Genomic DNA, 25,241 nt, shown 5'->3' with positions numbered 1-25,241 from the left:
ACAAGCCAGTTTCCATAAAAAAGCACTTTTTCCATAGTACGTCACGACTCTCGGTAGTGAAGAAATTCTGCCTCAGAAAGAAGACCCAATGCATGCTGTAAGTCATAGAGTTTCTAATAATACCCTAGAGGGAAATGTGGCGCTAGTGTCTACGGGGGGCTCTCATGAGCGTTGCCTCAACCTACATGGGAATGATGGGAAGCGCAGGCTTCGGATTGACTTCGATCTTTAGACTAGTGAAGTTTGCTTGCGGCGCATTAAACGAAGCTATACTCAAATATTATCGCGTAAAAACTAATTTTATTTCTGCAGTATGTCATATAATGTACAACACGCTACATAAACTTTGTATGACTGTGAGATGGAAGCACGGTTTACTATGGTTTATCACCAGGACACACCAGGGTATGCATTCTTGTGCGATTCTGTTCCCGATTTAACGCCAGAGAATAATTATTTATTTATTTTTGCAACAGCTATAACAGCCATGCATTTACTTATATAAAAATACTCATCAAGTATTTATGGAAATAAAAATGTTGTATTGTGAGAAAGTTTTGCGCCCTTGAGCGGAATGCTGCAAGTGTCGTCTGCTACGACACCTGCTCGTTGCAAACGCGAGACATTTCTCGCAGACGACAGGCACTTGCGAACTCTCTCGCTCTTTCGAAAGGCTACGTCAGCTGTCACGATTGCTGAACGGCTTCAAGTACTTTTAAGCACATCTGCTGCAGTGCTAGCTAGGATGCTAGTGGCCTCCTACGAGTATATGCTTCATCATACTTTATATTGACGTACCGCTTCCGAAGCGTTATGGCGTGGCTTTGAAATTACCCATTTTGCGACCCTAGAGTACAGCCAGGAAGCAGCAACCTGTCCTACCACAAGTAAGTTTGTGTTTTCGAAGTCCTAAAACACGCATTTCAATGCGTGTTTTAGGAGCAATGCATGACGCAATGCAAACGAGCAATGCATGATGAAGCCCTCAATAAAATTTTATTGTCAAGCCACTAGAAGTGCAACTGTATATGTCTTGTATCAGTAGTGCCTTCTTTTCCCTATTCTGAAGTTTCATAAAGCACGTAACGCTACAGCGCCAACACACTTAACAAACCAAAGTCCAAACGCTCAAAACATGTTCTTTCAACGTTTACGATGCCGTCGCTCTCTCGTCAGGACTTCGACACCACACCGCGACACAAACATCGTCTCAGTCGCTGGCCCAGCGCGCTATCGCCACTTCGAGCAACATAACAGAAAGGTTTGCGTTGCACAGTCCCACTGCAGGTTATAGCAATTGAGCTTGAAGCGAAACCAAAACTGAAAAAAAAAAATGCTTGTAGACGGGTTCGCCAGTCAATAGAACGCCAATCTGAACCCTGTACTTCCCATCATTGCCATGATGGTTGTACGATCGCAGCGCCAGATTTCCCTCTAGGTATACTAATATGAAACTCTATGCTGTAAGTGGTTGACAAAGGCACGTGAGCCTCAGCTAGCCATGCCATTGGCTAGACTGGAATCGTCTGCATCACTCCGCTGCCGCTGTGCACACGCCGTGCATGTCAACTAAGTTTCCCACACTGACAGCGATGCCGACCTCGACTCCAAAGTTCGCTACGAAGTACAAATTTGGAAAAAAAAAGAAAGGAAGAGGAAGCCGGTGTACAACTTCTAGAAACGATGCTCAGCCGCACCGCTTCCCGATGACATCGATAAAAGTCGCAGTCAAGCGACGCCGGAGATCCCGATAGTGTGTTAAGCTTAGTCCCCCGAAGCGCTCCTGACAACAGCTGCGTTTCATCGACGTTTCAGCACAACTCTACTATTCTGCAGCTGGAATTTTCGCGGTGTATTGACAGTGAAGCTCAAGGGAAACTTCAAGCATTAGCGTCAACTCCTGCTACTGACCAAAAATCAGAACCACCAGATCGCGTTGACGACACTGCTGCCGGGACAAACGAGCTGGCTACATCTGCTCAGCATGCGTCTGCTGAAAACTTGCAGCGGGTGCTCAGAAGGCATCGCCGTAGTGACACTATCCTGACAGACTAAATTCCTGGAGGCAACTAATGCAATAGCACTTATATATACTCAAATATTCTGTGGTGTTCTGTTATAAAAATAAGCACATTTATTTTTTCAAGTTTTCTCATAATCTCATTTTTGGTGTTTGTTAAACTTGCTGAAGGGCTGTCTTGGTCTTCAAGGCACATAGAACCATAATTTTAATAGCGGCATGTAGCTACATGTGTGTGCTACACAATGCTAGGAGCAAATTTTCTAATTTTGCTTTTGTAAATTTTAAAATTGGGCTAATTCGACCACATGATTGCCATGTATGGAGATTGAACTTCAAATTAGTAATACCTGCAATATAAAAAAAAGTAGTGCTACAGTTGTGTTGCTTACACCTTGTGGTATCCAGCCATATGTCTTTATAAACATTCTAGCTGACACTCTTCTTGCAATTGTTCCGATAAACAGTAGGCGATTCCCTTAAATATAACCTTGTACTTTCACAACTACTGCTGGGAGATATTGCAATTTCAAGTAGGTATCAGCACTGTACATACCTTCAAGAGTATGTATGCCAAACTTCATTAGTATAAAACAATTAGAAATGTACATGGTTATTTTCATGTGACTGTCAAAAAAAAAGTTAAGTGTCGTAATTTTTTTATATAGTTGCAGTAATTGTAGATGCTGTTTGAATACATTTCGGCACTTAGCGGTCTACAAAGAGCTAAATATGCTACAGCACAAAGCTTTCTCCAAAATTTATTACACAATAAAGTGCCCATAAAATCACTCTATTTTGCCATTGTGTAGGACATAATTCAAGAATTACAGTGGCTACACACAAACTAATGACATATTTGAAATCTGCTTGTAATGCTTTATAAGTGCGTGGATTTTTAAATCTCTAGTAGTACAAATATTTTAATAATGTGTTTTTCGAGGAGCATCTCCTCTTAAATGATGCCTGTCATGAACGTGCCGGATGAAACATAATGAGCATCCTGGGCACATTAATGCCAAGTGTCACTCAGATCAAGTCAAGCATGGGCTTGAACTTAAGTTGCATTCTTGAAAAGGGCGGTTAGAGGCCTTTCAAGAGGTTAAATTTTATGCTGAATGCTGCTATAAACTCAGACTTTTAAGTTTAAATTGCATAAAATTTAGAAATGTTTTTTTTTTCTATTAAGAACTGCTGAAATAATAGGAACTGTAGTTCTTGTGACCAACCAGTCACTTGAGCTTTTAAAGCTACAAGTCCTTGACAAGTTATACTATGGTGATCAAATCTAGCACACGGCCCTATGCTACTGCTCTTGTAGTGAAGAAGAATGGCTACACCTCGTAACACTCTAAACATGCTTCCCAAGTTTTACCGAAATTGAGCAAGTGATTTGAAAAGTCACTTTTGAGGGCCGTGTTGCCCGTTTTACCATCACGTCAGCAGCCCTTCAAGCAAGCACACTAAAGCATTCCACCATGTACAATCGACCACAAAAGTTAACGGACCACAGGATCTAAAAAAGGCTGAATATCTCTGCAGCCTCACAACGCCAACCTGGTGTTTGCGTATTTCCCCTTTACTAGTGTATGTGGACAACAATGCAATGTATCGTTTTACTGGCTACTGTTACAGGCTGCTCAGAAATTAAACGTTTTCGGAGATTCTGCGGTTCATAAACTTTTGTGGTTGACTGTAGACCAGAGGCCACCGACATTGGCCAGAGGAGGCAAAAGATGTCAGCATGGGTGCAAGTGTGTGCAGTGTGCAGGAAAGGAGAGAGGCAAGCAGGGTGAGGACTTTATGTGCAGCAAAGGGGGTTTTAGAGGAAGGACTGGGAGGATCGATGGCGGGCATTACCGGCCCTCGAGGACGCTTCACTGCCCAGGGTGGAGCCGCTCTGCGAGGCCCCCAGCATCTGCAGCCGTGCACACTCTGGAAGCTCCCCTTCTCCGAGAAAGGGCGTCTCAGTCCCCGTGGTGCCCATCACCAGGACGTTGCGCTTCAGGTCAATCAGGCACTGCAACAGCATTGTGGACGCATTGCACACACGCTCACAGGCCCCCACTTTTGTTGATATCTTTACAGGGTGCATGCCTTACATGACGTAGGCTTACGGTTATACTCACTAAAAAAATTTAATTGAGGGGTTTTGCATGCTGAAACCACGATACGATTATGACACATGCCATATTGGGAGGGACTCTGGATTAAATTTGACCACCTGGGGTTCTTTAACGTGCACTTCACTTACATCAGAATGTGGCTGCTACAGCCAGGATCATACCCTCGAGCTCAGCAGCAAAATGCCATAGCCACTGGACCACCACAGCGTGTTTGGCCACCCACTGAAGCATGGAACTGCCGTTTGACTGCTAGAAGAACAGTGCAGCCACTGGCAGCCGGATATGTGCACTTTGATTAAATTGTCCTCATTGGTTCCTCAGACATGGTTTTTTGACAACATTGCCCTATGGGCACCCTCCCTAAGCATGCTGTCCCCTGTGCCATCCACACTGTTCCCGTCATCTTGAAGCTCTTGGTGACAGTCTAAGAAGAAAATACATGCTACACATTCAATATCCCTGCCAACCCTTTTAGTAGGGATGCCTTCTTCGTGCGCCTTTCTTTTGTTTTTTCTTGGTTCAAAGTGAACTTGAAATGAATAGACATTGGTGTCAAAATAATTTCAAATCAAATGGTTCAAATAGCAACGAGCATACACAGAGAGTTTTCATTTTTTTCGGCGGGGGCTTGAGCCCGGCCAGCTTTCCGAACCCCAGTCGTTGTGGTGTGAACCTCTCCTCTTGTCCTTTGTGTTTTTTGACTGGTTTTTTCCTTCAAGTATGTACCAACTGGCCCGGATTTCAACCCTTCCGAACCCCCCCCTCCCACACGCACATACCATATTTACTCGATTCTAAGCACCCCCTTCTTTTTCACTATCACGATGCCCAAAGTGAGGGGGGGTGCTTAGATTCGAAAAATCTAGAATGACTCCCCCCTCCCTCTTTTCGCCGTGACATCACGACGAGATGGGTGCAAGAACTAACATTTTATTTTGCAAATATTCAAAGCAAAAGTCGGTGGAAACAGTGAACCCACCGCTTGTGTCGGATGCTCAGTCACTAACACTGACACTCGAGTTCGTCGCACCACTTGAACCGCCGCTCTCGGTATCCCACCAGCAGGTCATCTTCCGTTCCGTCGAAGTGGTGTGTGATTGAGCACTTCTTAAATTATTTGAGCACAACGTCCACTTGGACCCGCTACCACATGTCCGAAATCCACTTTTCGATGGTTGATGGGGACGCTTCCTGCAGCTTTCCCATCGGCGTCTTCTTCCATTCAGGGTTTCGCACCCACTCTTCGTACTCCTGTCGGAGATTCGCTTTGAAGGGCTTGTTGACTGAAACGCAGGGGCGCGCGGTCGTCACGAGCCTGCACGCCTCTGCAGTCCCGCTGTATGGCATAGTCGCACCGCGGACACCGTTCCACCTTGGGACTCCGACGGCTCCGGCTTGATGACGGAGTGAGCAAGCGCACTTGGCGGCCTTGGCTACGTGCTTTTCCTAACGAATGGGGGGTGCTTAGATTCACATGCAAACTTTTTTCCGAATTTTTTCGCGAAAATAGAAGGGGGTGCTTAGAATTGGGGTGGGGGGGGGGGGTTAGAATCGCGAAAGTACGGTGTGTGTGTATGTGTATATATATATATATATATTATTATTACGATATCATCGAGCGATGCTTAAGGGACGAGCAGCCGCGAGGACGACGACGAAGTGGGTCTGTGCCCTTGGCGCGAGCGAGTGTCGGCCTGGCAATGTCTCCAGTGTAAATAGCCTGTACTATATAGCCTCTTTAATCTGTGTCTTTCCACACGTAACATTCTGGTGGAGGTCGGCGATCCCCGTCCTCACCACGGAACTCTGGAGTGGTCGGTACATCGAGCTTGTCACCATGCCTCCCGGTGACGAGACCGCCTCTGCAACGGCTTCAGCTTGTCCGACTGCTCCAATCATTACGGTTACCCAACATCGCGACCCTGGTGTGTTTGTTCTCTGGCCTGGAGGAAGAGGACGTTGACAAATGGATCAAGCTCTATGAACACACCAGTGCTAATAACAGGTGGGACCCAACGATCATGCTCGCCAATGTCATCTTTTATCTCGGCAGCACCCCACTCGTGTGGCACCAAACGCATGACGAGATAAACAGTTGGGACAGTTTCAAGGAAAAGCTCAGGGAACTGTTTGGCGATCCCATTGGGCGCAAGGCTGCCGCAAGAAAGGCTCTTGCGTCTCGTGTTCAGACATCTACAGAGCCGTACGTTTCATACATCCTCGACGTCTTGGCGCTCTACCGCAAAGCTGATGATACTATGTCTGAAGCAGATAAAGTGTCGCATGTGCTAAAAGGCATCGCCGACGATGCTTTCAATTTGGTTGTTTTCGGCCACGTCTCGACTATTGGCGCCATCATCAAAGAATGCCGTCGCCTTGAACAAGCTAAGAGCCGCCGTATCACACATCACATCACGCGGCTACCCAACACTGCTGCTACGTCGACATGTGAGGGTCGACCGCGTCAGACCACCCCCTGTGACGGCGTAACTCGTATTATTCGCCGCGAGCTTGAGGCTGCTTGTTTGCCAGCTTTCGCCGCGACGCCTCCCAATCCACCAGCAACCATGATTGCGCTGATTCAGGCCGTCGTCAGACAGGAATTTGAGAACATGGGTCTCAACTCCGTGTGTTCATCGTCTACATCCACCGTTCCCCAGTTTTCTAGCAGCCCTCCTCGTCCTCGGCAGTCCTTTTCTGCCACATCTTGCCGCAACCCGGCCGAATGGCGTACCCCTGATGACAGGCCGATCTGCTTTCATTGCTGTCGCATCGGCCACGTCGCTCATCACTGCCGCAACCGATGGCCACCACTTCCTCGGACATACACCGCCGCTCATTCCCACCCCTTTGGACCTTCTGTTCCCTATGCCACCTGCCATGAACCTGTTGCCGCTGATGCTCCTGCCCAGAACCTTCGCTACAGCCGCTCGCCCTCATCTCGATGCCATCGGCCTCCTTCGCCCCAACCCCGTCGCTTCTCTCCGTCGCCTATCACCTCCCTGATCCAGCCGGAAAACTAGGCACTGCAGCTTCTGGAGGTGAAGCTGCGTTATCGACCATGCCCTCAAATCCTCTGCTCACATTACACACGAACCAAAGCCTTCTTGATGTTGACGTTGATGGCTATCCTGTCACGGCACTCATCGATACAGGTGCACATCTTTCTATTATGAGTGCTGCCTTCCGACGACAACTGAACAAGCTCCTCACGCCAGCGTCGGCACGCGTCGTCCGCGTTGCGGATGGCGGTACTGTTCCTATCATCGGCATGTGTACGGCACGCGTCAGCATCGCAGGCCGCCACACTCCTGTCCTCTTCACCGTGATTGCTCATTGTCCCCACGACCTCATTCTCGGCCTCAATTTTCTCTCCGCACATTCTGCTCTTATAGACTGCTCTGCCAGTACCCTTCGCCTTGAGTTGCCGATTCTCGCAGAAGTTTCTGGCACACCCCAGTGCCACCTACGCCCCACCAGCTTTATTCGCCTGCCGCCAAAATCAATAGCCTATATTGAACTCTTGTCTTCCCCACCAGTCCCTGATGACGAGTACCTCGTCACTCCTCTGCCCAACATTCCACTATAGTATGACGTTACCGTGCCTCACAGTATACTTACTATTAATGTGAACCGCACTTTCATGCCTATCTTTAACTTTGGATTGGCAAAGCAAATTTACCGCAAGGTATTTGCCTTGCCACCGTTGATTGTCTCGGCGACCATCACGTGGCAACTTTATTGACCGATGCTTCTTGCGAGCTTAGCAGGCCCATCGTGCCAGCCTCGGTCGCTGACCCCAAGATACAGAAAATGGTTGCGATGGACCTGTCCTCTGCGCAGGCTGAAGACTTTTACCAAGTATTATCATCCTACACAGATATTTTCGACTTCGACGATCGCCCTTGAGGCCAGGCGCTCGCGGTCAAGCATCGGATTCTTACAGGCGATGCTACTCCTATTCACTGACGACCGTATCGAGTTTCTGCGCCGGAACGCCGAGTAATTCAAGGTGAAGTCAACAATATGCTGGACAAAAACATCATTGAGCCGTCTTCGAGTCCCTGGGCGTCACCTGTAGTGTTGGTTAAGAAGGATGGCTTGTGGTGCTTCTGTGTAGACTACGGCCATCTGAACAACATTACTAAGAAGGACGTCTATCCGCTCCCACGTATAGACGACGCCCTTGACTGACTCCACGGTTCCAGCTATTTCTCTTTCATTGATCTTCGTTCTGGATACTGGCAGATTGCTGTTGACGATATGGACAGAGAAAAAAAACGCGTTCATCACACCTGATGGCCTATACAAATTTAAAGTAATGCCGTTTGGATTATGCAATGCCCCTGCCACCTTTGAGCGTATGATGGACTCCTTGCCCCAAGGTTTCAAATGGTCCACATGCCTCTGCTACCTCGACAACGTCATCGTCTTCTCGCCAACGTTCGACACTCACCTTGAGCGTCTCACAACTATACTTGATGTATTTCGAAAGGTGAAGCTGCAACTTAACTCGTCCAAATGTTGTTTCTGCCGCTGCCAAATTACTGTTCTGGGCCACCTCGTTGACGTTCCGGAGTACAGCCTGATCCCGACAAAACTCGCGCTGTCCGAGACTTTCCGGTTCCGAAGACAGCCGCAGACGTTCAAAGTTTTGTCGGGCTATGCTCGTACTTTCGTTGTTTTGTTCAAGATTTTGCGGCAATCGCTAGACCCCTCACTAATCTTTTGAAGAAAGGCGTACAATTCTCGCAGGGTACTGCAGAAGCCGCCGCCTTCTCTCGTCTCGTCACTCTTCTCTCACATATATATACACACACAAAATTTCTTGCTTTTGAAGAAACATTGTGTTACCTCGAAGAATTGAGCACTGAAGTGACGGCGTGACATGAGTATATACAACACCTTATAGTAGAAGACAGTTCTATTTCACAGCCTCAGTCCTCTCAGTGGTATAATCTTCCTTCGTTAGTCACATACTTCGCTATTACTAATACTGCTTTGCATTTCCGGCGAAATTGTAGCTTCTCTCTCTTTCTCGTTTTTTTTTTTTCTGTGAGTCCGAGTATAAGCGCTACTGCGCGTAACTGTTGTTGATTCTGATTTCGAGTGAATCGGGCTGGGCCTAATTTCAGCTACAGAGTGAATTATACAGTGTTCCCCAACTATCACACACCAAGACATTAAAAAAGAGTATTTGCATTACTCTAGAAAACCTAGTACCTATTGTCACCAGTACAGTAGAGGAGCCGCCAGTAATTCTTTCGTTACTGTGATTTAATTTGGCAACTGCATTTAACTATCTAACTGGAGAAGTGCTGCCCCAATTTTCAAAGTGTCAATGAGGCATTTGTAGGCACCCAAAATGACATCTAACTGCGGTGTTTTGAGCGAGACACTAATTGTGTACTAATTTTTTTCGACTGGTAAAGAAACCCCACGAAATATGAAAAATATCACGCGACTCACCCGCATCATAAAGCAGCGCCCTCAAATAAGCTGATTGAAAGCAACTGCATTGCCGGTCGCAAACCGTTAGAAGAGACAGCGCATCACCTTGAATATGGTAGGAAAGGAACATTAACAGCAGGTTTTGTGTTTCGCAGCTATTCCTCCCTCTGATTTCTATGGCATATCTTTCATCCATCTCTCAAGGCCGACTGATCACATTGATAACAAGAGCCTCTTGCAAATGTAGCCGAAGCACTGCTCTGGCCAAGCATGAAACACGAGAAGCAATGAAAGGGATGAAATGTTTCAAAATCCCGGCTCCTCTTGCACCGCATCGACTGAGTGTGCGCGGCTATATTTTGCGCCAGAAACTTGCTTCAGACCAAAGCCAAATTAAAGTGGCCGTTTAATTTTCATGAGAGTGTATACATGCTGCAAAAATAGGTTTGTGGGAAAAAATAAAGCGAAACAAACAGACCGAAAAGCGACCCACGTGTAGTGAAAAGGCAAAACCGATTCATTCAAGAAAGAAAATATACCACTTCTAAATGAGCTGAATTGGCAATTGCGATGCCAGCACACACAAAAAATAAAATGAAAAGAACGTCAGATTGCAGTGTGCCCTTATTATCTATGAATTAATAAGTCCCATTGAACACCAGCTGCTGCTTAGAGGACGTGTTCGAATAGGTCTCCTTCTGCAACTACACAATACTGAGTCTGCTTTTTTATCGCATCTTCAGTGGCTTTCTTGATGACCGATGCTTGAATTCTACGGCAGCCATCCGTTATCCTTGCCTTGAACTAATCTGACGTCCGTCTCGTTCACATAAGCACGATCTTTCACATAACCCCAAAGAAAGAAATGGAGTAGAGAGAGGTCAGGTGACCTAGCCGGCCAATTTACAGGCCCGTGCCTTCCAATCTATCACACATGAAAAGTCACATCCAACTAGTTTCGTGCTCAGCTGCTGCTGTGCGCTGGTGGTACCACAGCAGTGGAAGACGTGACAGCGGGACTTCGCTGAGAAACTCAGCCACCACTCTTTCACGTAGCGCTCTCCAGTCCATGCGTAATCTAAGAAAATGGGACCGATTATAGCACCGGCGTAAATTCTGAACCACACATTGAGCGACCACTGGTACTGGTACTGATTGTGCTTTACCCAGTGTGGATTAGACTCCCTCCAATGGTGTGCGTTATGCAAGTTTACCTAGGCATTACTGCGAAAATTAGCTTCATCTGTGCACATGATAATGCCGAGAAAGTCTGGTGACGCATCGGCTTATGTGAGACCCCCCAATTCGAGAGACCTACACGAATCTTCCAAGTGTTGGTGTTGATTAAGGTGGTACGGGTGAAAAGCCGTCGTTTAGAATCCTCAAAACTGATGACTTGGAAATTGGTGCCTGGGCGGCGAGGTCCTGCAGGCTAGCATGAGGGTTTGAGGTGACAAATGCTAGAACATCCAGAGGAATCAAAAGATGGAGTTCTCCGTCGCTGTTTCTTGGAGCTGCCGGTTTGTCTCAAGTTTTTACCATTTCTGACGATAGTTGATGTGTTTGGTCTACCACCACACTTCCATGTCTGATATGTATATTTGCGGCATTACTCTTGTTGCCATTTGCAGCTCCCGAGGCAAGGATGAAGTCTACCTTCTGCTCATTAGAAAAAGACATGGTGTCTTGGGCGAAACAAAACGCAGCTTTAAACCTTTGCACTGACATTGTCAATTCGCTTTTGTGGTGATAGGTTTTGTGGCGGACAAAAAATACATCAGTGCACTTTATGTATGAGTATCTGTATCTATGCTAAGACAACAGCAATAACAGCTTGTTTCCAACTAACGCCAAACCCAACATGTTATTTCGGCCAGGTCAAGGCAGATAAGCCACTAGCTCGATCACGACGTGTTTTTTTTTTTTTTTATTTCCTTTATTTCGTTCTGGATAACTCAGAGGAAGCCTGTTCGAGGGCGCTGCTTTATGATGCGGGTGGGAGCGCAGTCACGTGGAATTTTTCATTTTTCGTGGGGTTTACTTATCAGTCGGAAAAAAATTAGTATGCAATTAGTACGTTGCTCAAAATACCGCACTTAGATGTCTCTTGGCTGTGCCTTGAAATGCCTCATTGACACTCTGATATTTAGGATAGTATGTCTCGAGTTAGATAATTAGTTAGAATTACTTAATTAAATCTCAGTTACGAAAATATTACTAGCAGCTACTCCACTGTACTGTAAACAATATGCGCTAGTTTTTCTTCGAGTAATGCATTGCTCTTTCTTTAAATCTTGGTGCAGTATAGTTAATTTTGACACACTGTATATATTTATGACCTTTTATATATATTTATGATGATGTTTCCATCCCTAATAAATGTTGTGAATAATTAGAAATGTTTTTTTTTCATGAGTCGTTAGCATTGCTTACTGGAAAGAGAAGCAATACTGAGACAGACAACGTTCATGTGCATTTCACATGTTATTGATAAAAGACTCTGCCGAGGAGGTAACTAACTCTATAGGTTTTTTCATGGTTAAAAAATCATGCAAAGCAATTTGAAGTGTGGTGAACATACAGTAACATATTCTCAAGGCATAGGCTATACATAGCTTTAGAAATAACTTTTAATATGCTACCTCCATCTCTTTCAAAAATAGAATAAATTTTGTCCTGTGTGTAGATTTAAATATATTGTGTATGTGCATGGTATTTACAGCGGAAATTTAAAACAATGTCAAAGAGAGATAATACAGAAGCGGCAGCCACCGCTAGTGCTTCTAATGCCTGTGTCCTCCTATTGTTAGAATTTGCAGAAATAAAGCGAAAGTATGAATTAAAGCCGTGCCTGTCCGCGCCAACAACGACGCAGTAGGCTATTAGCCCAAGTAAAATTTTAAGTGAAAAGGTCGAAGAAATTCAAAAGAAATCTCAAATGATGTGGGTGACAAGGTCGCGCAATGGCAATTTAGGTCTGTGTGTGCTTCTGCGTGTGTGTGTATGGAGGGGAGGGGGAGAGGGCTTCAACATCGCCCGAAGGGGGTAGGGGAGGCTGAGCCCCCCCCCCCCCCCCTTCGAAAATGTCCAGAGGGGGCTCGGGCCCCGGAGCCCCCCCCGTAGTCGGTGCCTATGGCAATGAGGTTTGCCTAAAACCTTGACGAAACAGCCAGCAGTTGGCAAACGTGAAAAAAATTTGGTAGAACCTGTCTATAATGACTGTCTAAGTTATGTGACAGCATTCACATGCATGCATGCACACACATACACACATTATTCAACCTCCATTAGGGTGGGGAGTTGGGCTTGGTGTTTCGCGACTACAGGTACAACGCGAAGTAGAAAAATAAAAAAATTACATTCTGAGATTTTATGTGCCAACACCACAATATGATTATGAGGGATGCCATAGTTAGGGACTCTGGATTAATTTGACCACCTGGGTTTCCTTAACGTGCCCCTAATGCACCCCCATTGAAATGTGGCTGCAGTGGTTGGGGTTTTAACCGTGCCCTTGGGCTTAGCATCGCAATGCTGTAGCCACTACGCCACCATGGCCGGCAGTGCGAAGTAGACAAGACAGACAGAAGTAGATGCACACAGTGATAAAATTTGTTGAAAGCCAGCTCTGTGTGCATTCACTTCTGTTCATCTTCTTCGTGCTGTACCTGTACAGTTGCTGATCGATAATTCAGGCTCCACGGGAACAGCCAATAATTCAGGAGCCTGAAATACTGGATTTGCCAGAAAATAAGTGACTTTATTCCGTGAGTGGCCAAAAAAGGGGTGCTGCAGTCTCAGATTGTCACTTTCGGGAATAGTGCCTTCAATTTTGCGTGACTAGCGCAAGACGCATCAGCATCTACAAGTGATGACATTCTTGGCACAGTGCCAAGCACACTATCTTATCACAGTGTGGAAACAAGTGCTGCCCATTAACACTTCCAAAGCTACTCATGTGAAATATTATGAAAGTGAAAGTATCTTCGAAAGTTCTTGTCCTAAAATATAGCCCAAGAATGTCAATACATTGCCACATGCCTTTGGTGTAGACAATCTGTGGCCGCTATTTTCTAGCAATGCCTTTTATGCTATTCTTTTCTATGCTTTCCATGCTTCGTCAGAGGTCAGAGTGATGCTCTACCCACAATATCAATGGTATCAGTTGGCTATGAACGGTTTAATTCCTCACAGGGTTACTCTTTCCACTTTGTTATTTCTTTTGTACATGGTCATTGTTTTACGTGATCATACCAAGCCAAGCGAAAGTGGTTAGGGGTAGGCAAATCATGCTCTCACTAAAGGAGGCATTTACTTGCACAGACAGAAGCAGTTTGCTCCAGGGAAGAGTTTGTTTTTAAAGTTATTCAATAAAATTCGGCAGAACCCATCTCATGATGATTGCTGACGGTAATGCATTTAGCATTGAATCACTATATCAACACAACATATTGCCACTGTCTAAACGTGTCATGTAAGTGGCGTGTACTGCAGCGGCACTCCTCTTTCTCCACTTCCCTAAAAGCACTCCGGAACACTTCAATGTATAATTGAAGAATACATACGGTTCCCTGTGACAGTGGCCCCTTTCCGCTCTTAGTATGCTTCACAGCAATACTTTGTATGCTTGACTGTGTAACACCACTGCAGGGTGTCTACCAAGTTGACATTTCCAAATTCCCTGAGTTTTCCAGGTTTTCCCTGAGTGCCATTGCAAATTTCCCTGAGTGATGCAGAACTATGTTTTATGTCAAGACGGGCTGAAACCATATCGCCTGATGCTGTCACTCTCTAGTAAGCACATGAAAAAAATAAAAAAAGTGACTTAATCCAATTTGAATACTAAGGAGCAGTGTTTATGTTATTCAAAAAGAGAAAAGAAGGCAGGGGTTAGTAAAATGCACAGCAAATAAAGTGTCTTTGAAAAAAATTGGAAATGGGGTCGGACATTATCAAATACGAATAAAAAGGAGATGCATATAGAAGCAAATATTTTCTAATATGAGCTATTTCTATCAACTGATAGCAACCTCAGTGGGATGAGGCCTGAACTCTGTCACAATTGAGATTCTCTCTCAACAGCTCGTAAGTCAACCTCAACAGTCCTGACATACTCTCAGCTCGCGCATAACGCCCGAGTGTTGTGTTTCACTGCTTTAAAGAGTTTATTTTGGTTTGGATGAGGGACACCTGCATCTCAGCATCAGCCAAACCTTTATTTTTTGAGCTCAAGCTCCTTCAAAACGGCGGCAGCAAGCTTCCTTTCTCGTTTATTCCTCAATGCGTAGGTCAATTCTGTTCTTGTCCGCCTTCCGCTTCTCGTTCGCCCCAAGGACCATTTGAAGCATCTTGATCAGTTGCACAGTCCACAACCGAGTTTTCGAGCTCCATAGCGGCCGCGAAAACGTCCGAAAAATCGGCCAGTTGGAAAAAAATAAATGCGTGTCATTTACTGCCCTTAGGGGCTCAAACCGCCACAGGCACGTTCGAAAACGCTCTGAAGGCCTGTCGGTGCACATATTAGGCATACCGGTGCTCGTACTGTGACAGGAAATACCGGGTGCCCGCGTGTATAATTAAAGAATACATACTGTGTTCCGTGGCAAAAGCCCCTTCCCACACTTGTTATGCTTCACTGCAATATTTTTCCGTAAGCTTTATTAAGTAACATTTCTGTACAGAGGCGAAGCTGACTTTCAGGAACCGGCATTATGCAACGCACCATGTTTTATAAGTTTCTAAGCCAATCGCGAGGATCACAAAGGTGGAGTCCGTGCCATTGCTGACAGCAGCTAATTCTTTCAATAAAAAACTCGGCACCCAACGGCAAGAAGCTTCATAGCGAACGTCGAAGCAGCCAGGCCTAGCGTTGCCGCAGTGGTGGCAACGGGTGCCAGCGGATCTGCGTGGGAAAGTGCCGGTTCGAGGTGGCGAAGTAATCAAAACGGCAGCGGTGGTGCCTTTGATTATTGCAGTTTCGGACCTGCGGTCACGGCAAAACTTCCGGAAAATCGGACGGCAAAGAGTTTTTGCGTCGGAAATTTTACACGTTCTGATACATTGACTCTATGGGGTACGTGGCGGTGCCGCGAAACCGTCCAAATTATCGGGAATCCGGAAAGTCGCTTGTTGACTGTACACTGGCCATTCCTCCTGCCTACGACAGGGCGTCAAAGACGATTCATTACGATTCCTGTCTGCTACTCGAGCCAGCATTACCGCGACTTTCGACCCTTTCAATAATATTGCCGCTAATTTTCCCTGATAGAGGCCCAAATTCCCTGAGTTTTCCCTGACTTTTTCCAGACTACTCAAAATCCCTGAGAATTCCCGGTTTTCCCGGTTGGTAGACACCCTGCACTGTACTGCGGCGAACCTAACTTTCGGAAACCATTGTGCAACAATGGTACTTTTCATGCTTCGAATCAATCAGCGAGGATGTCAAAGGCGGAGTCGGAATTCTTTAATTGAAAAACACCACAGCGAACAGCAAGAGCTTGGTTGGTAGCGAACGTCGAAGCAAATAAGTCTAGCATTACCGTGGTGGCTACGTGGCTAGCGTATGTGTATGAGAGCACTGGTTCAAGGCTGCGAGATAATGAAAATGGTGGCAGCTTCTATTATTGCTGTTTCAGACCTGCAGTCATGGCAATATGTCCGGCAAGTCCGGCAAAGGGTTTCAGCATCTGAAATTTCAGGCTTCCTCACACATTGGCCTAGATGAGCACGTGGCAGTGCCACAAAGGCGTCCGAATTATCGGGCATGCATGCCTTAAAAATCGTTCGTTGACAAGTGTGCAGTTAAGAACTCGTTCCTTTCACATTAGTCTGGACCCACTGTAGTCACAACTCACCACAACCCACGGTTAGGGGTGACGGCTTTAATTGCTAGGGCTGCCATGGGCATGTTAGCGGGGAACTGCCCTTCTGCCGGTGCAGTGCCATCTAGAGAAGGGTTAAGTCTGCATGGACAGGTCTCAGTAATACACCTATACAGTAACAAAAAATTTGTTGAAATTCTTGCACAGTGACTGTTCAGCTACCTCAAATTTTGTGAATGCCAAAACCTAGGGAATTTTTGCATTTGGCCGTTACACATCCCAATGCATGTCACAAGCCATCAGGAAGTGCGGACATCATGTGCAACATCTACCGAGTGACACCGGCACTTTGCTGTGTTGCACAAATTCGGCTCGGTGCTTTCTGCATACACACTGGCTTAACTCTTTCTGTCCAGTAAAGGCCCATATAAAATTGGTATACATTGTCGCGTTGTTGAAGCTGATTAGCCATGAACCGACATGCTGCTTTTAGGGCCCTCAATGTAATCTGTGCATGCTTTCTAACGCATATCACCTGTGAGCCACCGGTAAGAACACATAAGTGTAGAAGCAAATTTCTTGTCACTGTTTGCCGTCTGACACAACACCAGCCAGTGCAGGCTGTCATGGCTGTTATGCCAAAGTAGTTTGCTGCTTTGCTTGCTGGGTGTCAGTGACCAAAATTACAGTTGATTGCCAAGTCAATGTAGATATATTTGCAGAAACTGCAGAGTGCTTGAAAATCACGAAATAGCCTGCCTTGTGTCAGTCAACTCTATCCCATACCTGCAAATTTCCTAATCTTACTGCACCTCTCAATCCTCTGGCTCTGTTACCCTCACAGACTGCTGGCAATTTCTCTACACATTACCATGGCGCACCTAGCTTCCCTTAACCTCAACTAGAAGATTGGCTGCTCCCTTGCCTCAATGTTGTGCCTGAAACAGAGAATCGTTGAAGGAATTCTCAAGTATACTTACTCTGTCTTGGTTCGCAGCAAAGATTGTGCATTCACTATTTCACAAGATTACCCTCCAATCTAGTTGGGCTCAATTTCAGTCTTTTAAAATTGATCGCTAAATTGATCAACTCTCCCCACCTGATGCCTCTTGAGCATGTCGAGTCCAAGAAGCATGTCCATGGGCTGCTCCTCCAGCACCGAGAAGGACGAGGTCAGGAACACTCCTTCAATCTCAATCTGCACTGCGCTCAAGGAGGGCAGAGGAGGAACAACAAGCAGTGCGACAGCTCAGTTTGATTCACACTTGAAAACAACAACAAAATGCTGCTAATCTACGTGAAGGATCAACAGTGGTGGCAACAGGATAGTAAAGGGACTGAAATTGTTCGTAATGAACGATTAGTTCTCACTGTGAGGCCACAGAGTTTCCTGAAAAAGAGTGCCATCAGGAATTCTGGTGCTGGTGGCCGCTGCTGGAGCTGCAAGCACTTGCAGTCCAGCCAGCACTGGTCAATGATGGTTGGCACATGCCTAAACTTCAGCCTTATGCTTTCAAACAGCTTTCTCACTTTGAAAACTGACCCTGCAGGACCAAATATTGCATTATAAATGCAATAATTCGCCGTGATTATGCATGTCCACCGAATCTTGTTGTCTTCTAGATAAAAAAGAATGATTGCTTCAAAATTTAGTCTAATAAAGGCAGATACAGTTGAGCCCACATATCATGATCCCATTTACAGCGAACTTTTGGCCTACTGCGAACAGTTTCTCAGCAATTAAACTGTTTCACAAGGAGTCTATCGGACAATTGCCGGCATATGATGGGCAGGTGCCCTGCTCTATTCAATTACAATCAATGGGGGTGATCGCAACATGGCACTGTCTCAATAAGCCAGGAATTGGCCCCAGTGGTCTTTACTTTGTCTGTCTTAAGCTTCATAGCTCACTAAAACTTCTTGTATACCCAAGGGCTCTAGCCTACAACCACGTCCACAGCTTGACAAATGTGTAGAACATCACTGTCAGGTGGAAACTACTTAAACAGAGCTCAATCGCCAATTTAAATGTAGTGCGTGTCATTTTTGCAAATAAAGTGTCTTCTGAACCTTCTTATGTTCAGTATCGTTGTTTTTAGTTTTTTGAGGCCGTATTCTAGAATCATCACCTTTTGTGTTTGCTAAATTTTGCACGACTAGCATCAGATACATTGGACAGGTGACAATGCTTTTGCACTGATAGAATAGCATTAGTAGATGCCAATGCATCTTGTACTAGTCACACGTAAGATAGCATGCTTGACACTGTGCCAAGAAAGACCTCACTTGTAGGCACCGATGCGTCTTGCGCTAGTAGCACGAAATTGATGGTATTCCTAAAAGTGACAATCCAAGAACACGGCACACTTTTTTTGGCCACCTGCAGAATAAAACTGTTCATTTTCGGATGAATACAATATTTCGTACATCATTTGCAAGGTAGCTGAATGATTACAGCACCAGAGTTGCCTCTAGTAATTTTAGCAGGTAACTATGGTCAAAGCATCTTGATTTATTGCTTTCAGACAGCCCGTTGGCTGCAAGATTGGAGCCAGCAAGTTAATGAGAAATGTCAGTCACATAGGCTGAGAACTAGAAGCAGACAAATCTGTTCAGAGTGGATCAGCTCAGAGCTACGTTGTTTGCTTGGACATGCGTAGTTACTCCAAGCATCTCACCCAAAGTTACAGCATCGCTCTTGCTTTTTGCACACAATTCACCTGATGATGACTGCATCGACAATGAATGCCATTTCTTCAGCTAGGCAGAAGAGTTCTACATTTGGGTGTAAAACAAGAGCCAATATGGTTGAGGACAAATTAAAGTTATAGGAAAACCTCTGCATGCATATGCATCTGCATGCATAGCAGACAGTGCATGTTTATTCGTGGTGTGACCAAAGCGAAGTTAGTCTTGCTTAGACTTCTCTCACTAGCTATCAAAGTACTAGGCCCGAACCACGTTATAAAAAAAGTTGAAGATGAAAGCCCAAATTACTTCATTACCTCCATTATTGCCCTTTACTTCAGTACGTATACCCAAAGGTATGCACAACTTTTTAACCCTTTGAGGGTTTTTGCCATATTGGTATGTACAGCGCCGCTGATCCATCCTGCATGGTTGTGACGTCAGTCAAAACCCGTTTATAACAAACTCTATAGTTCTGCGAAAAGTGGTAGCTGTATCAGTAGTTCGTTATATGTGGACTCGTCCTTCAAAATGCCCAAAATTTAACAACACTGCAGTCGGTGTCAGCAGTTATGATCCGACACCACTTTGGTCCAAAAGAGATACTTTCAGTACCTTCATTCTTGCTCCCTGCACTTTTACGTATCTAACTGCAAGTATCTGTTAACAATGTCATATAAAGAGCTAAATGCAGCGGCGTTTCTCCTTCAAAACAACACACAGCTGGTTCCGGTCACCTGCCATTCCGAAACTATGAGTGCATCCACCAGTAATTTTTTTCTTGGGCCCAAGACGCGGCCCAAACTCAAGACATTCTGGAATGAGGATGCCTCTGCAAAGCTGCATTTACCTAATAAAAATGCTCATTCTCTCTCTCTTGCTATCAGCAGAATACCAGAGGGTCCTGCATAAGCTAGCGAAGTGTTCTAGTTAGCTAGAAGTGGAAACTATTGCAGCATGCCGGCATTTTGCAAAGGTCTGGCTGTTGTGGCTACAGCATCAGCCACACGTCTGCTGAGAGCCGCGGAACCTACATCTTATGCTTTTTATGTTGCTTCAGCGAAAAAAGCTCGAAGTTCGAAACGTAGAATGCCATCGTGAACCGTTATCAGGAACAACATAAAGTGTTGATGAATCCTAGTTGCCGACTCATTGTAACTTTGCGCAGTAGCGGCACGTCATGCCCAAGGAGGCTTAAAAAATTCTTGCTGGAGTGTAAATGAAGCCCCGAAAGTGAAGCCAGACCACCACCATCTTAGGAAGGGCCCATAACATACTAGCTAATAGTGAAGGAAAAGAAGCACTTTTCTCATACTCCCTCTCAAGTTTAACATGGCTTATTTTGGCGCACAGATGCTGGTTGACATGTGCTGTCTTGCTCGGTTCAGGATGAAGACTAAAAATTTTGGTTATTTTATTGGGGACAATGTCAATACTAAGCCGAAGATAATACAGTCTTACCTACGTATAACAATATTCAAGTGCCACGAAAATTCCATTGTTATAACCGATAACTGCTATAACCGGGGTGCATGAAAAAATCAAAATAGGGGGATGGCAAAGCTGTGAGAAAACTATATAGGCGGGGAGGCCAGTGCCCCTGCCCACCACAATCCTCCATCCGGCTGCTGATTGTGTTCACTAGTTTAACTCTGGTTCCTGCGTGCTCCAATGGTGTGTTTCAAGCCGTGGCTGTCGGCACTCAAGAATGGCACTGCTATAACAACTGCAAAGAGCGGTCACGGGCAGCAAGTGACGTACGAGCTCCGCAGAGGCATTGCTTTGGTGGCCCCAAAAGATGCCTTTTAAAAAATGAGGGAAGGTTGCCGCGGCAGCCAATCAGTTTAAGAAATCCAGAAGAAACGCTGAGGCGAGATAACCACAAGCATCTCACCACATACTTCTCACTGGCTTGCACGAGAAAACCCTATGTCCGTCAGCCTTGCATGCTTTACAAGAAGCTTGCCGACATTCTTCTCCAAGGCATCCAGGTGCTCCACACAGTGCAGAGGAAGCTTCCTCGTGAAAATGAAGCACCGGAGGAACTGAATCATCTGCCGGACCTCCTGTGAGGATAACGTTGAGGCAGCCTGCCCTACCGTGTCATCACTGCCGCCGTCGCTATCCAATGCAAGCATGTTTGTGACAGTCGCCTCATCAGTTAGAAGCACTTAGTTTCCAAATCTATAGCCGTGCGCTTTCTTTTCACCGGCAACGTCGTGCATTGCCGACGAACAGTGAGCAGATCGGCCATCTTCTGTTTCGGTGGCAAATCAAACGAGGCTGGGAAACCACGTGGAGGAACTATTTCGACGCAACAACAAAGATGAACACAAGCGATTAAGCTGTTTGCAGAACTGCACTGAACGAGGAGCCAGCAAGCAATCTGGGAGTAGCGCGGTTGGCGCGGTGCATTCGTGTTTCAGAGGGTGGCACAACATAAAGCTATGGGCACAGCCCATTTGTGTTCGGAGTGGTGGAAGGGCGATTGGAGAGAGGCTCGCGGAAAAGGCTGGAGAATGAGCGCGAGGCGGCTGTCAGGGCCATCAATCAGCGGCTCGAATTTCTTGTTTCTTTTTTTCTTTTCAAGTATTTCGCATTTGACAACCTCTCGGCATGGACACTGTGATGTGTGGTGCGCGACATGTTGCGGTGATCGGGACGGTCAGGAGCAGACGACACTGAGTGCACGCGTGCCGAGGTGGAAGAAGGAAAACAACGACGCCGAAGAGCGTCCGGCACGAGAACGCACAGCGCATGAAAAACAACAAAAAGAAGAAAAGCAACCAATTAGAAAAGACCACGGGGCGTCAGGCAGCCAATCCGAGAATGCCAAAATGGCCAGACCAGAAGAAAAAGCGTGGTGCGCTGGCAGAACGGGGGGACACGCAAGGAGACGCAGGGGAGACGCCAGGAGAGTCCTAGGAAGCGACGGCAGGAGGAGGTCAACCACCGGAGTGGGCGTTGAAGACGGGCCGTCGGGTTCCGGACCCGAGCCCACCAGGACTTCACCCGACCGGGGTCTCCTGCCAACCTGTTCCTGTGCGTCGCCCGTCTACCCGAGCGTGCCATCAGCTCCTCAACGCCGGTGAGCTTCTGCGCCAGTGGGCAGGACGAGAACAGTCGGGCTACGGGCCAGAGTTCTACGCCAGCTGCCCGGCCAGAACGTCGCCCCGTCTGTCGTGCCGCCTGCTGCCCGAGGCCGGCGTTCGAGCTTCTGCGCCCGTGGGCGAGACGAGAACAGTCGGGCTACGGGCCCGAGTTCTACGCCAGCTGCCCGGCCAGAACGCCGACGCCGCCTACTCGCGCCACCAAGCCGCCTGCTTTACCTCGCCTAGCCAGAGCTGGCGCGCTCCGGTCGCCCGGTCGGTCAGCTTACGCCGCGACCTATGGTGAGACCGGCGCCACTCCTTTCGCCAGCTTGTCGCCGCGTCGAGACTGTTACGCGTCCCTGCACTCGTGGCAAGCCCGGACTCGCGCACCCGTTAACCTCATGCAAGCCCTATGTGTGTTCTTTGCCGCAATGTCTTCTTGAGTGTTTATTTTAGGCATGCTTTCTATTTCCTTCTATTTACTTTATGCCTCTTTTTAGTTTGATTAAAAGTCTTTGTGTGCGTGTTCAAACCAACGGCTTTGTCCTCAATTGGGTTCTCGGAGGCTCCGCCTAAGAGAACCAACCGAACCATTGAGTACACGAACTTTTGTCCCCATATTAGGGTCATCACAGACACAAAGCAGCCAGACTTCATCGTTGTAACCAATAATGCAGTGTTGGGGCATTGTAGTAAGCGGGTTATATCACCATGGAAAACCTACAAAAGTAGATGGTGCAGCAGCTTCTCATTGTTGTAATCGATGTATTGTTAAAACTGGTATCGTTATAAGTGGGTTCGACTGTACTTCCAATGGGAACGACCAGCATTTATTTTCTAATTAGCCTAGCATTTAAATTAACAGAGCCAAAGCACTTCATCTGTAGGCAGACGCCATCTAACAAGGCTCTTTCTGAGGTGAAGTAGAGGCAAACGCTGGCTTCACCCCTGCTGGTAAGAAACTGCGGGAGCTCCCACACCAGCAGTCTTTAGTAAACCTCCTTGGTCATGCCATGTTCACGCAGACTCGGGCCGCATGAATATCGATAGCAATATTTGAACAACCATTGGTTCAAACTGGCCGAAACAGCGTATATAATACAGTGCACGTGGTGCCGTATGGAAGACGTGCACAAAAAAAACGAGTGCTGCTTGCTTCCAAGACGGCATGCAGTGCCGCACAAACACCGCACTAGTGTGCCGCCATCATGGCCTTTGAAATCGGAGGCTATCGCCGCCATATCCTGTACTGCTTCATCCTGAAACATGCTGGAAACATTCCATGAAATTATGATTACTCTAGCATGATTGATAGCAAGAGACTTTCCTCATGTTCTTAAACCTGTGCAGGGTGCTCGCTCATCTTGATGGTGGAATCTTCATCGCTGTTGCACTGGAGTGGAAGGAGAGGGGGGGGACACTGCCATGCGCCCAGTTCAGTCGCACTTCCATGCTTCGGAACTTGCCCGTCCTTGTGAAAGGAGAGCAAGCACCCTCCTTTTACAGTGACCAGCTGTGAAGTGTTCGTTCTAATGGTATGGCACCTTTAAAAATGTATGTTCTACCTACACGCAGCTTCAATACAAATGGTTGGAAAATTCTAAATGCCGTGAAATGTGGTTGTTACAACCAATAGATTGTAATATTTGGGATAATTATTAGTGGGTTCAGCTGTACATGTACAGTGCTGATGTTCCTTTGATATTTTGCATGGCTTCGACACTACTGGTTCTTGAGAGGTGCTGTCATCTCTATAGAGTCATCCTGAAGTCATAAGAAATTGTGTTTCCACTCACCGGTGAGCAGAACTCTACTTGTTTACCTGCCAATGTGCTCGATCCCGTGGTCGTGTGCGCGTCGTCTACTACTTCCGAGGGGTGCGTGGAGGAGATACTTCTGTATTTACTCACATAATGAATGCACTCGGGTAATGGATGCAGCCCCCACTTTTCCTATCAAGAAGTTTTTTTTTTTCTTTTTCTCGCATAATGATTGTACCCTGAACTTGCTGTCGTGAAGTAGGAGACATGCTACTAGGAGACTATTCGACGTCTGATATGGCATCCGGTGGGTGCATGTCTGACGCCATGTAGGACGCCAAATCAATCGTACTGCGTCACCTACTTTTATTGCGATAGCAATTACTATATGGACGCTCCAGGCGCATTTTTACTGCTGCGTGCCGCTTGGTGTTGGTGTGAGTGAAAGTGCATGAGGGAAGCCGACGATCGCGGCTCAATTTCATGCGCCATCTTTCGTCACACAAAAGACGCTGGGAGGGGGGTTGTACTCTGGCAACTGCGTATTGCACAACTGCGACTGAGAGGTGCCGACGATCGGGGCTCCATCTCCTGCATACAAGAGAGGAACGCGGCAAGGGAACAAGCTGTCTCCCATCGTGCGCATGGCACCGGGGGGAGAAGGCCGGCACAGTGTTTTACTCTGGTAGCAACTGCGCACTGCGCGGCTTGCCCTATCTTCAAAGTGATCTGTGTCGGGACTGAGTCGATAGCAGCTCATACTTTTGTGCATGCTGCGTTCTCGCCACTCAGTTTGTGTTGATGCGAATGCTTGCAAGTTTATATGGCCAATAAAATTACTATCCTTACTTCGTATAGGTGTCTGCACATTTGCTATCGCAATCGATGCTTCGCATTTCGGGCAAAACTGACTTTTCTAGAGGTGGCCGCAGAAAAACGCTCAAAATTTTACCCCACATAATGAATGCATCCCCCAACTTTGAGCCTATTTTTCAGGAAAGGTAGTGCGTTCATATGTGAGTAAATACGGTATCTTTTTTATGGTCGCTGCTATTGAATTTCCGGGAGCATGGCACAGCCAAGGTTCAGAATACCAATCAGTTTTCTTTCTCTTTGCCTTTGGTTGTGGTTCCCTGTTTGGTTGCAGTCCACGTGTTCCCATACACCGAAGTGCACAGTCAGTATTTCGGTATGGTAGCACACAATGGCACTGCTCACGCCGACTGCACTGAACTGTTTATTTTTTCAATTAGTACGTTTCTTCTTCTGACGAGACATGTTTT

At 46.5% G+C, this 25,241-nt stretch overlaps 1 protein-coding gene across 4 annotated transcripts in view; it reads right to left on the bottom strand.

Moving 5' to 3' along the window:
* The window catches only part of rngo (DNA damage inducible 1 homolog rngo), a 172,492-nt gene that overhangs the window by 61,259 nt on the left and 85,992 nt on the right, over positions 1–25,241 (bottom strand). For all 4 annotated transcript variants that reach the window (XM_075686990.1, XM_075686994.1, XM_075686993.1 and 1 more), the window contains 2 exons: positions 17,518–17,621; positions 3,881–4,040 (listed from right to left, as the gene is read on the bottom strand). In XM_075686990.1, coding sequence (XP_075543105.1) covers positions 3,881–4,040; positions 17,518–17,621 — 264 coding nt within the window. The remainder of the gene's footprint in view (positions 1–3,880; positions 4,041–17,517; positions 17,622–25,241) is intronic.

This window comes from Dermacentor variabilis, chromosome 3 (genome assembly GCF_050947875.1).
Source record: "Dermacentor variabilis isolate Ectoservices chromosome 3, ASM5094787v1, whole genome shotgun sequence".
Lineage (NCBI taxonomy): Eukaryota > Metazoa > Arthropoda > Arachnida > Ixodida > Ixodidae > Dermacentor > Dermacentor variabilis.
This window is presented reverse-complemented; position numbering and strand designations above follow the sequence as displayed.